Here is a 15,329-nt window from a genome sequence, read left to right as displayed (position 1 = left end):
TTACTAGAAGTGTTGAAATAGAAAGCAGAATACCACAAGCAGGGTGTTCTGGGATATTGCTCCTTGGAGAACAGAAGAGTGGTCTCAGACACATATAAAGCATGCCTTTTTCCTACTAAATGAGCGAAGAACCTTTGTGTCTGGCATCACTGGGCAAAGAAACTGTGCCTGGAATCAGCTTAGCCAAAAGGACTTAAAAAGTACAGACCTCAGCAAGCTGCCTAAATGCATTGTCTGATAGATGTCTAACAAGGAGACATTGGACAAGGCTTTGCAAGAATCGTAACTGAACTAGACAGAGATCAAAAACTTGAAATTAGTATTATACAATTTGATCAAAGAGTACTTACAGATTAAAAAGATACACATAAGAGGTGAAGCCCCTGAGAACATTAATAATAGTATTCAGAGACAAATTTAAATCAAAAAACAGTTGCAGAATGTGTGCTAAATCTGGGAAATTGGGAAATTTAAGTAAGGTTCTCCCGTTCTTCACAAGATTAATTCAGAAATTGCTGTAAAGATATTTTTGAGCCTGAGATTCCATACCAAACCCACTTTCTAACTTTTAAAAGATGTATAGCAACAGAAGATGTGCTTTAAAGGAATTCAAACACCAAAGTTTTCACTGGCTTATTGATGAGTTTTCTACTTTTGGAAGAAGTAGAGACTAACTTTTTTGACTGAATTTCTACAAATGTTCTATGTTTCAAACGGTGACCTGAATTTTTGCTCTCTGCTCAATGCTAATGTAGATGTCTGCCTTGGAAGATGAAGATCAACAGAACAGGTATCTCCACTGGAGTCAAGCCTTGAAAGACTAATTCACCATGTCAGCTTTTCTTGAGTGTAGAACATGGTCTTCAGATATTTCTATCCCACTAGAGCTCATTTTCTATTGTGCAGTAAGATAAGTGGGCAAATAACAGCTAAACCAAGAACCACCTCCACTACCTGTGCTGCCTTATCAAACCTAAAAATAAAAGACACAAGCAGAGGAGCTGGGGAGAGGCAGGAGAACAGAGCCCACCTGATGGATAAGTCACTGAGAAGATGAGAGGAACTCAAAAATACTGTTGTGCTTTACCCTGGAAGAAATACTGGCTGAGAGTTAAAACCCAAAAAGTTATGCCCCCCCCCCCCCCCCCCCAAGCAAAAAAAAAAAGCCCCCACCAAATCAAAATACACCAGCAGCCTCTGAGGAATACTAGCCCCCCTCTAACTACAGGGATTTGTAAGTAGCACAGTCCAATAAACCAGAAGATAAAATGATGAACAACAGTGTTAGTTAATTTATTCACTGAAAAATAACTCAAGCTGTGTCTCAGGTCTCATAAATAAAGAAAACGTTTATAACTGAGTTACAGGCAAGGCCATGACTTCAAGGGTCAGAAATAGAATTTTTATGATATAGCTACAGATTTTTCTTCTGAAATTAAATTCTTCTGAGACATTTTCTGTGGAGTCAGCAAAAGGTATTTTAAGTGCAGTTCATCAGCATCCACAAACCTGGCTGCTGTGCTGCTGCCCATATGGGTGAACGCAGGATAAATGGAATAAAGAGGTGTTATATGAAATGGTTGAATAGCTAAAGCAGAAACAAGTACTGGCTCTCTGTGTTATTGGAAAAGATCCTTCTGTCATTCATCTGCCTCCTCACCAGGGAAAAGGGGGTTTCTGTAGGTTTTCCAGGGTAAAAAGCAGAGAAGGATCAGGTGCCCCAAAGAACACAACCACCTTTGCCTTCGAAGACTGACATTTGGAAATTGGCATTGTCTGGGATCTCTATGATTTTAAGGACCTGCGTCAAAGCGCACAAACTTAATTCACGGATCTTGTAGGAAAGCTTAGGGCATCCTGGCCTGTATTGGGAATAGTGTGGCCAGCAGGAGCACAGAGGTCATCCTTCCCCTGTACTTGGCATTGGTGAGGCTGCACCTGAGTGCTGTGCCCAGTTCTGGCCCCTCAGTTTGGGAAGGACGTTGAGATGCTTGAATGCGTCCAGAGGAGGGCAACAAGGCTGGTGAGGGGCTGGGAACACAAACCCTGTGAGGAACAGTTGAGGGAGCTGGGGGTGCTTAGCCTGGAGAAAAGGAGACTCAGAGGTGACCTTATGACTCTCCACAACCTCCTGAAAGGTGGCTGTAGTCAGGTGGGGGTTGGTCTCTTTCTCCAGGTAGCAACTGACAGAACAAGAGGACACAGCCTTAAGCTGCGCCAAGGGAAATACAGGTTGGATATTAGGAAAATTTTTTTTATGGAAAGAGTGATAAAGTACTGGAATTGTCTGCCCAGGGAGGTGGTGGAGTCATCTTCCCTGGATGTGTTTACAAAAATATTGAATGTAGCACTTGGTGCCATGGTTTACTTGAGGTGTTAGGGCATGGGTTGGACTCGATGATCTTGAAGGTCTCTTCCAACCTAATGATTCCATGATTTCAAGTGGGTGTTAATGGGAAACAAGAGGGAATAGTGTGGCTTTGGTGAGCATAGGAGTATCATAAAGCATTGCAAAGGGACTTGTCTCTTGTCCTCATCCTGCATTCTCCACTAAAGAGAAAGATAAAGAATAAACAGCCATTCTTGTCACATATGCTCAGCTGTTTAGTCACCAGTGGTCAAAATTAAACCATAAGGAATTGAGTTACTTCATTCACCCTTCTTGCCTGAGTTAAAGGGTGTCAGTCAGGACTATGTCACCACAGCTACACCTGCTTTTGGAACTTGGAGACAAGGACTATAACAGTCACATCCAAGGAATGACCCCTCTGCTGATGTTAACAGTTGTGCTTTGTTTTTCTGGTGCGATCTTTAACTGCTAGGGCTCTGTTACCCTCAGAAGCGTGAGATAGTAAATCCCTGATAGCCTCTGCAAATAGAAGCCCAGCAGCATATTCTTTAGCAGATGTTATGAATTATAACAGGTTGCACCACTATTTTCTTTGGGTACCTGCCAAAGTAAGCTCAAGGCATCCCCACCAATAAGCTGGCTTTTAGAAAAGCACTCTAAAACACAGTCACAGCTGGATGATCTATTCACAAATATTCTTCCTTCCATTTCTGACCCATCAAGGAGATTAGCTGCCAAACTATTAACTGTCTTAACCACCATCTGTGCTCAGGTTCCATTAGTAACCCAGGTGTTTCAGGACATCCCAGTCCAGAACAAGCTATGCCCAGTTACTGCTTGCTGATACATCAGTCCAGCTAAACAAGCCTGGAAAATGCAACAGGTAACCAAACACTCTCAGAACAAATTAGCCTCTACAAAAACCAGGCACGTCAGGAATGAATCAACCTCTACATAAACAGGTACTTCATGTCCTATTCCACCAGTGTTAACTACTGACAAATACAAGGAAAAGCTCAGGTCAGGCCACAGCTACCTTGTACAAGTTGCTGAACAACAGGCTTTTACCTTGCTTGCTGACAGACACTGCAAATCCAAGCCTTCTCCTTCTTCTGGTAAGTGCTGCAGCTCTTGCAGATGTTGTACTTGCAGTCTTGGCACTGTCGCTTGCTGTTGATCAGAAATGTGAAAGGGGAACAGCAGCGAATGCAGCAGTGCTCATTGAACTTCTGCTGCTTGGAAAGGATGCTGCACTTGTTACCCTCTTCATCCAACTTCTGCTTCATTTCACTGGAATGAAAAGGAAAAGAACAAAAACATAAACAAAATTTCAATGGGAGATCTTCATCCTCTTTCCACATATCCATGTTATACTCTTCAAATAACTTCTGCAGATGTGAAATGAATATGAGAAATGCACATTCTAAATTCAGAATTGGAAAACAAAAATTCCTATGTTCCCTTAAGCCACCCATGGCAAACCCACTTAAACTCTCTCTCTGAGTCACAAACCAGAGCAAAATTTACTCAGTTCCAGAGAGACAAACCAAAGGAAAGCCAGGTTGCTGCTTCAGGCACTCCAGCTGTGCCAAGCTACAGAGACCATGTGAAAATTCAGGGCTATGCTCAGAACTCTTCACAAATCAAAAATCAGTTTATGGAAGTAAAAAAGATTGGCAGAGTAATAAAAAAAAATCCTTCTGACCGAAAGTTTTAAAAACAAAAAGTTTGCTTTGTTCTGACCCCTAGGGTTATATTATTCATAATATTTCTAATTTGTCAAGCAACATTAATGATAGCCTTTGTTTCAGAGAGATTTGGGTGTTCTACTAGTTAGGACCAATATTAAGATGACTGCTAACTGTGAAAGTGTTTGCAGGCACTCCGCATAAAGTTTCCTGTATTCCAGCAGAAGAGCTCATTTATTTAAAATACTGACATAAATTGTGTATGCATGGTATTAAGTAAATTGCTATCTCCCATTTTACAGTGCTTTTGATATTTAAAAATTAGGCAATATATTCCATGACAGGAGTAATAAAAAAGCATGTAGAAGGAAGAGTTGTAAAGGTAGACAGGTTTGCAAACTCATCACACATTTTCTGGCATGCACAACTAGGACATACCCTATGAGAAGAAAAAATAAGAATCAATGAGAAACAAGTAAAATAAAAGCTTTTAACACAGTGTGCACATACTTACATTCATTCTCTCTATTTATCAGAATTAGTGGTGAGTACCTTACTATTTCCAATTGCTGATAAAAACCACCTATACTACTAGAGTAACACAAAAGTCTAAATAAAATTTAGAGGTACCACAAAGCAGACTAAGCTGCAGGAGTATTTATTCATGACATGCTGACTTACTCTTAAATTAATGTTTAAATATCTTGCTACATAAGTAAAAGAATACACTTATTGCATACTTATTCAGGAACTCAACCAAGATTATCTATGAATATCACTGTGAGCCAAGCCTAGAATTTTAAAAATAATCACATTACTAGGCTACCTTATTTGCCACTTCTGCCTCAGATTCATAAAACCAGCCTGTTTTATGAAAATCTGACAGGTCAATTCTAAACCTCAGATCTACAAGACAAGTAAAGCAGTGATCTAAACCATATAATTTTTGAACTTGCTCATACAACCCATTTAAGTGTATTCCCAATATATGCCTTTTAATATATTTAAAATTTAGAACAATGTTTTTGCTGCTCCAACCCTGTACAAGGCTTTGACTAAATTAGACTAGGTGCTCAAATACACATACTTTTTGCAATTTCAAGTAAATAATAGTTATGATTTTTTTTTCTGTCCAGATGGCAGAACATGCTTGTTCTGCCACATTTTTACAGAATGTGCAAGATGCAAAAGGTAAGAGATTATCATGTAAGAGAGGAAATGTCTGAATTATGCATGTCAAAATGGCTTCCTCGGGTAAACTGACAGAACTATCCCAGAGATTCAATGGAATGGCTAGACTAGTTTGTCTTAATCTCCATTACTCCCTCCTGCCATGGTACTACATGGACAATCTTTCTAGTGGAACAAGAGAGGAAGTGAACTGTCTCCACATTGCTCCTTCACCCACAGCAGGCATGCTGCTCTGCAGCAATGGGACGAGACACAGCACTGTTTCTGCACAGAAGGTCAGGCAGGAACCCCAGGTCCCAGGACAAAAGCTGGTGAAGGTGAGTTCTGTATTATTCAAGGAGGATTCCTGCCATGGAAAAGTGTTTGGCAGCCCAAGATGCTGCAATCTCTGCTTCAGGATGGAAACCCCAGGCAGCAGATACTGGCCCTCCCATAAAACAAGAACAGCTAAGGAGTCAGGGTCAGGGGGACTAATGAAAGAAGAGATTTTTGTCCTTATGGAGTTCTGTTATCTACCAGACTTAGTAACGCTAATGCTTGGTAGTATCAGCCCACATACTCAACATTGTCATGCTCAGTGGCATTTTGAACCCTCATTAGGGCTCTGATGCATGATAGCAAGAGAAAGCACAGAGGCAAAGCCACCAATTAAAGTGCTACAATAATGCTTACAATATAAACCCAGGCAGTTTTGTTCGCAGCAGAGCTAATAAAGCCTGATACCTAGAAAAAGCTGAGCACACACTGAAATCTTTTCATCAGAATAGGCATTAATTACATCTCTCTCCTCTATCTGGCTGCCAGTATTCATTACAGTGGTAGAACTCAGTATCATTAAGGCATCTGCCTCAGTGCTAAATAGGACTAAAATTGGCCAATGGATTAAAAAAGTAAATAGGATAGGGTTGGACAGCCTGTCAGAGAGAGAGCATGATAGAAAAAACCTCATTTCCAGAGGAAAGCAGGCAGAACAGAAAAGAAAGCAATGCCCGTCTCTCTGACAGCTGTAACAAATTAAGGTTCTCGTGCACCGCCCTGCCAAAGGCTATTCTATAAGGAGTCAAATGGCAAAAGGGACTGTCAACTGGACTTGTCATTTGAAGCCAAAGGGCTCCCTTCCACACTCTTCCCTTGGAAGCAAAACATGGGTTTCATATGAGAGTGAAGTGCTGTATAACTCTGGTGGGCAATTCAGCCTGCCTAGTTTGAGGAAAATTAGCTGAAGTGAAAAGTAGACACTGATATACTCTCAGCAATACGGAGGAAACATTACTTGGGCTTAACTCCAGCTGGATGATCACCCTTAGTGGGATGATTAATGCAGGCATCAATGTTAACACACTGAGAAAGTTTGTTGCACTGAAATTCAGGAACCTCAAGGCACCCCAGATTTGAAAACCTCAGGCTTTACTTTCAGGACCTTCAAATCACCTGGTGCAAGAAGATTGTAAGCATGGTCTAAGGAAAGAGCAGCAGCCAACAACAACTGATTGTCTCACAAAGTGAAACTCACTTCCCAAAAGGCAACAGCAGGAGCTGTTGGTGCAGGAGCTATTTCTGAGAAGAAGGTCGAACCACTCAGTCATTGCAAACATTGCCCCTTCGTCCCCATGCAACACTGTTTCCCCCAACAAAACACAGCTGAGGGGGATGAGACAGAAAATAGAGGGAGAATGCCTCTCCCTCTCTGAATCTGCATTTGTATGTGCTTCTTCCCCAAGGAGGGAATGTAATGTATTCAGAGATGTATACACAGAATATATGTGCAAATAAAACAAGCAACAAAACACAACTGCGCAAAAAATGTGTCTGTTGGGGTAAGCACAGAACAGTGGGAACGAAAAATGACAGAATTTATCTGGAAGTCACAACTGATGGGGTTCAGCTATTATGGTTATGCGTAACATAGTAATAAGTACCTGTGGAGAACTCCTGCTGTGTGAATGAATCTCAGATTGGGTTTCATTTTCTTTCTCGAGTGATTGCATTTCACCAATTGCTTCCAAGTACAAAAGAAGCAAAAAATACTCAATAGATGCCCAACATGTCTATCATCAAAACCAATTCTGTCAAAGAACATTTTATGAGTTCCAAGTTCCAAATAAGTTCAAAAATATGCAAATGAATACTAGATATTTCTAGAAGCTTTTATCAATGAATTTACACAGTTTGTGTTTAAAAAAATGTAATTAATTTCAGTCAATGTTTTGGGTGATAGACTCCTGGCATGTAATTCCCACAAGCAGTCAGATTAGGAACACTTTCCATCACACTGTTTTGGATGTAGGTTCTTCAATTATATTCTGAGGGTGAATAGATGTCTTCCCCTCACCGCCCACTATGTTTTTGTGACTTTTTAAAACATAAATTAAATAGCTTCCATTGGTATGGTTAATTTCTTCCTAGTGTCTGGCAGGTTTAAAGATAAATTTTAGATGTTTGCCTGAACAACGCCTTCTCCTCTAATAAATTTCTAAACCTCTGGGAGCAGCAATGGAAAGGAGTCCATAAAACAGGCAATTGTATTACAACAAAAAGCTAAAAATTCCCCTGTTTTTCATATAACAAAGATAACAGTTCCTGGTGAAAATCTGATAGCTGGTTTGAGCTCCAAGACAGAGTCTGTTATTGGGCTGTTCCATTTACTCTTGTCTTACACCAGTCTCCATTTTGGGAGTTTAAACCTGGCAGTTTAAAGGCAAAGTCCAGATGGACTGGTTCCCATTTGCTCTGTTGCCTTCTTAAGTGATGGATAAATATAATTTTTCCTGTTGTTTAAGCACTTTTTATCTTCCCCAGTAGAGAAGAGGCTAAATCTATTGTAGTTGCCTGCACAGGCAAAGAGGAAAATGGAAGGACAACATTCCTAGATTCACGTCTCTCCCCCCGATGAGAAGCAGTGCTTTTACAAGTTACCAAAGACAGGTAGAAACTTTCTCCTTTGGTACTACAGATGAGGGTTTCTGTTTCTTCAGTTTCCTGTCCTCTTAATTCAGATTACACCTATTTCATAGAATAAACCACAGTTTGGCCTTAGAGGCTTTTTTACTTCAACGACTAATGAACACACAGCACACACTGCAAAGCGCTTTTCTTAGGAGAACAGTGTAGTATATAGTAGAGATAATACATGCTATATATGTATAAAATATTGTAGAATCTAAGGTATGTCTGTGACCACCCTGGCTGGGAGCAGAGTCTTATCTTTATTCAATTAGCTCCTGGACAACATTAAGATAATATCAAGTCTGTTAACGTATGAAAGAAACCTTCCTGGGCCACGATTGCTAGTTTCCATGGAATGTCTAAACCACTCACAAGGACCTGGGCACCTGGGCAGATTGCATCTACCCTACTCAAGAACCATCGTCACTCTGCTACATGCGAATACAGGCTCTGCCGAGGTGCTCAGACATCCGTCTGGACCCCTGGACCTACCGTTGTCTATTCCTGCACATGTATGGATCCAGTTCTACAAGTGAAGAGACACAAAGAAACGGTCAGTCTGTCATCCCTGCCTCAGGCAGAATAAACTGTATATAAGCTAATGGCTTGAAGCAGTTGGGGTGAACCACTGGGGACACGCTGACACTTTGTCGGCTGGATCCAGGTTCACCCAGCACTGATTCCGGGTTCAATGCTGCCCAAGGCTGTGGTGGTCTTTTTTTTGAAATTCTATTTTTGTTAACAATCTAATAAATCATTGTTAAATTTACTTATAAATTTGGCTACTGATTTGATCATTTATAACAACAGTGTTCTGCTCAGCTGGATAACTGGTTGTCTCTTTTCTCTGCACTTGTTTGCACTATCTCACTTCACAGAGTAGATTCAGAGCAATGCATGAAGATCACTAACTTCTCTTAACACTGGTTTCAATCTTAGTTTGAAAACTGCTAAAATGCTGTTTCCCTCCACAGAAGAGAATGCCTTCAGACACTTTTCTGTTCAGGCATCCTTAATACTCATCCATGCATAACAAGCTATTGAGACCTTTTGCTTAGCAAAAAATCTGGATTTCTGTATATTCTGGGGAGCAGATATCCCCATTTCCAGCCTTTCAGAGAGACCACTTTTACCACAGCACCACATCTTTTTCCACTTCCACAGTCAATCCAAATTTGGTGTATTGGGCTAGAAGTTTTCTTGGGCTACAAATATCAGCTGAAAATACAGGTTTTACCAATACCCTCTAATCTACAATGCTGGAGGACAAAGGGATTTTCATATAGGGATTTTCATATTAAGTGGCTAAACTGTTCCCATTTCCACTCTCCTTAAACCTGCCAGATGTGCACCAGATGCCAGAGCTGGGGTAAAGATCTTTTAATCTGTGGAGAACATGACAGACTCTTACTCCTTGATTACCAGTAGAATGAATGTGACTGAAATTTCTCTCCCATTCACACGTTTTCAATTTGACAATCAAGGTCCTAGATTGTGAAAACTACAAGTAGTTCCCACCTCAGCCCTTACTTCCTCTCTTCTTCACCCATTCTCCCAAACCCTCAAAAATGCACCAACCAGGTTAGTAAAACGCTGCTACATTTAGGAAAAACACCCAGTGGAAGTTTTATAAGCCTGACTCCTGGTCAGGGATCTGAGAGAACAAGCCAGAATTGCCAAGGAGAGCTGCTCAGTGTTTTACCCCTTCCATGTTTCTTGTGTCTCAAACTGTGGAATGGTGCAAGTAGGAGTGAAGCTCTATGCTGACAGGGTCATACACCTTTTCCACCTGCAGTACACAGTAAGAACCAATTTCTCCCAGTAAGGAGAATTTGCCTTCATCATTATTTACTCTCTCAGGGTTCAGTGCTAATTTCATTTTGATGCCTCTTCTTCTAAAGTAGTTTATTCTTCTCCATCAAGACAGGCATCTAACACAACTTCCAGACAGTACCAAAACACTACCCTTTTGGTTTTTATGTCTTTGCTAAATTTCCCCTAGTGAAACTCTAATTGCTGCTTAGCACACGTGCAAGCACACCACTTGCATTTGGGGAGCCTTGGAGGAACACACATCACTTTAATCTGTTCAGAGGGATATCAGTCCAGCAGCAGTAGCTGACATTTTTTGGGAGGATTAGACAGCAGGGAGTGTACCATAAATGGGGGGAAAGGGGGAGGTGTGATGGAAGTAAAAACATCCTAAAGCAAAAAAGCAAAACACAAAATCTTCAGGGGGAGATAGGGGGAGTCGAGTGCTAAAAAACTCATAAATAGTTATGAGTAAGTCACTTGTACAAAAATCAGGAAGATTAATATTTCACAGTCCAATTACTCTAACTGTGAATGTGTTCTTTTATTTAAAATCTTACCAGCGTCTCTTGAGGATTTTTTTCCCTCTCCAGCTTTTAATTTCTATACAATTAAATTTCTATAATATTAATATGTATTCCTATCAAATCTCATTTTTTATATTTTTCTTCTCTCTTCAAAAGTAGGAGCAAACAGTGATGATGCTGCATATATGCTATGCTCTGATCTGGAGACAATCTCTTTCTAAAAATAAAGAAATCCATCACAGTGGAAACACTGTTAATGTTTTTGGTTTGGGTTTGTTTTTTTTTTTTTAAGATTTGCAAGCATTTCTTACACTGGGAAAAAATGCATTGACAGCTTAATATTTCTTACTAGGTGTCATAAAATAAATGTTGTGAAGACTAAACTGTGGAAGTTTTGTGCTAATCACAGCTGAACCAATTAAACTGCTGACAGAATCAGAAAAATGACAACATACTCAACACTTACCCTTGTCAAAAAACACAGATCAGGCACTGCATTTGCTAGAGAGAAAGAGTCAGCACCAGGATAAATTGTGGTGCACTTGCCCCAGACCAGTACCTAGTTTGTCATACTGGGTTCTATCCTACTCCATTAACAATTTCATGCTGAGGCAAAGCTGTTTCACAAAATGAGTGAGTGCTGCTGTATTACTTTGACACTATGCTAATGGCTATTATTTTCCTTTTATTTTGCCAGCACAAGCACTGTCAGTCAGTGTCTATCATCATGGAACTGACTGACATGTCACACTGTAGATAAATTAAATAAATACTATACTGGTATTCTTTTAAATTCCTTCTCACTTCATAAACCCATAAATTGTCAAGGGACATTGCATTTAACCCTGTTTTCTTTAGTCATGTTGGATATCACAGGAGCACAGACTGTGCACCACGTTTAACTGTTAGGCTTTGAAATCTTCTGTGGGCAAGTGGAGTAGCAAGGGTGAAACAGGTTTTGAATTATAGAGGAGATATAGGAGATATTCTGGGGAGCTCTGGGGACACTGGAAATCTCCACATGAAAGCTGAAATGATCTTTTTCAAGACAGCACCATGAGTACAGACTCCTTTGCCCTCCCATTCTTTTACTGCTACATGGGACATGAAAATAAAGCTGGATTTTGACATATTTTTCCCCCCTCACCCTTCTTTCTCATCTGCTCTCCTACCTCAGTTACAGCTTGGTCTGCAGTAAGTAGGGTAGTCTGAGTTGAAATAATGGGTCAGTATCAGGGACAAGCAATTTTGCTGCAGGTTAAATCCTACAGGACTTTCTGGTTAAATCCTGGGTTTGACTCAGAATTATCAAAAGGTGTGTATCCATACTGGACATCAGCTGCAAGTGATGATAAGCCAGAAAGTTTTGCACTTTTTGCCATATTATGTCCATATTGAACCACTAACCACAACAAGCTGAGTGATTTTTTTATCATTTCACCAGTATATGCCAGTCTACAACGTGACTACAAAATGGTAAGCTTAAATTATTATTTACAATAGCATTTTGGGGCACTTTCCTCTTAGATTACAAACATGTAATACTTTATGTTGTAGTACCCTATCAAACTTCCAAACAACCTAGCAAAACATCATTAGCTTTACCACCTTTCTTATAAGGCTTTCCTGTTTTTTCCTTTCCCACATTTTTAATAACACAAATGTTTGCAACATTTCCGTTTATCTCATTTCCTCTCAAGTGCAATTTTTCTCTCTCTGAAGTGTATTTCTCACTGCCTGTCTGGTACCTCTTCGTGGAGACCTTTTTCCTATCAGGTCCTGACTTTCAGTACAGGTTCAATCCTAGAGAATGATAAATACAGACAAGCATTCTTTAAAACAAAGCATTTTTTCAATTCAAAAAACCTCAAAATATTTAGTGAAAATATTTTTAAAATGTGCATACTATTCCATCATGGTTACATGCAATACATTCTTTGCATCACTGGTGGCATCTGTAAGTCTACCTTTCTTGGGAATCCAATTTTATGCCCATATTAACTTGAAAATCTTCCCTTAACAACAGAAACAGTCCTTCCACATTAAACAGTTCTCTCAGTGCTCCTTTTATAGTGCCACCTGGCTTGACCTCATAAAGCACAATTCGTAGCCTGGCTAGTGTACAGCAGGAGGGTAACTGAGACATTGGCTCTGAAAATCCCTGAAGTATTCACTATGAGTCATTCTTCCCTCTCCCTAGCTGGACTTCTAGCAATGCAGGCATAGAAAGATTTGTTCTAGAACTGCTGTTGTTACTTGACCCTTCCCCACAGATCACGCAGCAGAATAAACAAGAGCAGGCAGCAGAGCAAACAGCAGAACTCACTAAGGAACTGGGTCTCACAGCCTGGCGAGTCAGTGCCAGACGACTGTGAGTGTGTTGTTAGAAAGAGCAGCCCAAAGATGTTCATCCTGGTTTGTGTACAGACAGGATGAGTGATGCTGCCTACTCAAGGGCCTTCTGGTGGGATGGGAACATTGGAAAGACCTGTCCTCCACAGTCCTCCATGGGGAATGCAGTACACAAATCAGCACATATCCTCCCACACCAACATCCACTGAGTATTTCATCACTTTCTGCAACAACCCCTGGAGCCCCAGTGTGGCACAAGGAGAGAGCAGAAGGCATTAACAAATGCTCTAGGCCACGCATAGGCTTGTTTCAGGTGAGACTCCTGTGAAATTCTAGGATCACACCACTATGTTCCCATTAACTTGGCCTCAGAGTGAATTCCTTGCAACTGTAGCACTCAACACTGTACTTTCAATAAGTCTGCATGTACATAGCTCCTGAAGTCTACTTCCCCAGTCCAACTCCTCTTCATACTGCCCATGCTCCTTACACATACTTTAGTACTGTTCTTTGATATTCCACACAGACTGCAATTCAAGTAGCTTTAAGACTGCAAGCCCTCCAATTCCAGTCAGTATGTGTCAAAACCAGCAGCTTAATATTTTTGCAGATTTAAGCATATAAACAATTATCTTCTTAACTACAGAATTTGCAATTTCCATATAGGTTTTGTTTGTTTGTTTTAAAGACAAAGACTTAGAAGCTTAAAACTACCACTCACCTGTACTGTACACAAGAAAAATATTTTGGCAGACCAAAGAATCTATTTACACAGAATGTATTTTATATTTAACATGACATGTTACCCTGGTGTGTTTCATATCAACAATATCGATACCTTCTAAATGCAGTATCATATTGTGTCTTAAAAACCAGCCAAATGTCTGCAAAGGTCCCAGAAATATAGACAGCACCTCCACCTCCTCATTCAAACACAAGTATTTTGGGCAGTCCTTAAAAATTATTGGCATATACTACTCCTATAGTAACACCTGTATTTAAAAAAAATACATGATCTTCAGTTAGCATTTTCATAATATTTTTGCTATATTACAGTTGATGTTCTTAACTTAATCTGGAAGCTTTTCATTATGGGAATGTTTCTGCAAATTTAAAAATTTGCTGGTATTTTAACATATAAAACAATATATAGTAATAGACTGAAAGTAAATCTGTAAGCAATCACAAGAAACAAACAAAGCCCCCAATAATTCAGAATTTATTTAGAAATAATCATCTTTATTCTGTAGCTGTGACTAGAAGTGCCACTATTTAGTTTTATTCTGCATATGTGTGTGAGCATGCATACACTTATAGCTAAACTGCATTATTCAATACACATTGACAGTGAAGATCAGGATTCTCACCCACCTGGTACTCTCCATACCCCATCCCCATGGAAACGTAGTAGTATGTATTGTCCTTGACAAGACAATTTAGCTGGAGAAGAGGAAAGCCAGGTTACCAGATAAACAGCATATTAAGGAACTAGAGATAAATAAAAGTCCTCTTGTGCAGATGCTCCTACAGCTCTATGAATCCCAGTAAATCTTCCTTAGCCCTTGATAGTATGCTTCAGCCCAGACACAGAAAGCTAAGGTCAGTGATCTGTCCCAGAGGGAAATGAACGAAGGGGAACTTCATAAAGCTGCCATTTTCATTCCTCCTCTCTGCTTGTTTGTGCTGTCTGATCTTCCCACTCAGCTCCTATCAATCTGAAGTACACCAAACATACTTTGGTGGAATGTTTTTGGTGAATGGTAAAACAACTGAAATAACACAAAAGCTTCTGAAAAATGGAAATTCACCTAATTCACAATTAGAATTCAGAAAGATAATTAGGTGGTGCAAATCTGGAAAAGACAGAATGGTTCTTCACCATTTTTAAAATCATGTGGTTTGAATTTTAAAAATGTCATTTTGTTCTTACTTTTTCTGTAATAAAAGAGTTTCAAATACTACTATTCAGTTCTTCTGTGAATAGTACCATTCAGATATCTGAGGCCTCTCTTCTCTCCCTTGAGTATTTCCTCTCTTCAAATGTAAGACATCTTCCCTTTGGGGAGTTTATGACACAGTCAGACCCCAGACTTGCTTGGCATACTTGGTGCAGACCCTCTGGCTATGTCTGAATTTGTGAGATTTGTTTGCACCAAGAGCAGACCAGTAGCCTGAACTAGACAGTGCTGAAGGACTACCCCTACACAGCATGTAGATCCACAGCTTGGCTTCAGGGAAGACAGTATTCCCTGGAACAAACATTCCTGCACTGCACACAGTCTGAACCTGTCTGACTGTGTGATTCATTGGTTCAGAAACACAGATTTAGTTACTTCCAGAAGGAATCTAGTTTGTGCACACCAAAACCAGCCTGTAAACCATGCTGTAATAACTGAGGAGGAGGAGTAGGCTTGCTCCAAAACTGTAGCTTCTGATTAGAAATTCTTTCTCTTTTTAAAGAA

General features: G+C 40.0%; 1 protein-coding gene across 6 annotated transcripts in view; it reads right to left on the bottom strand.

The window, feature by feature from the left end:
- The window catches only part of MYRIP (myosin VIIA and Rab interacting protein), a 207,890-nt gene that overhangs the window by 111,337 nt on the left and 81,224 nt on the right, over positions 1 to 15,329 (bottom strand). For all 6 annotated transcript variants that reach the window (XM_071429569.1, XM_071429563.1, XM_071429568.1 and 3 more), the window contains exon 3: positions 3,419 to 3,640. In XM_071429569.1, the coding sequence (XP_071285670.1) occupies positions 3,419 to 3,640 (222 nt within the window). The remainder of the gene's footprint in view (positions 1 to 3,418; positions 3,641 to 15,329) is intronic.

Source organism: Agelaius tricolor, unplaced genomic scaffold, assembly GCF_023055355.1.
Source record: "Agelaius tricolor isolate 1412-34295 unplaced genomic scaffold, bAgeTri1.0.p SCAF_6, whole genome shotgun sequence".
NCBI classification, from domain to species: Eukaryota; Metazoa; Chordata; class Aves; order Passeriformes; family Icteridae; genus Agelaius; species Agelaius tricolor.
This window is presented reverse-complemented; position numbering and strand designations above follow the sequence as displayed.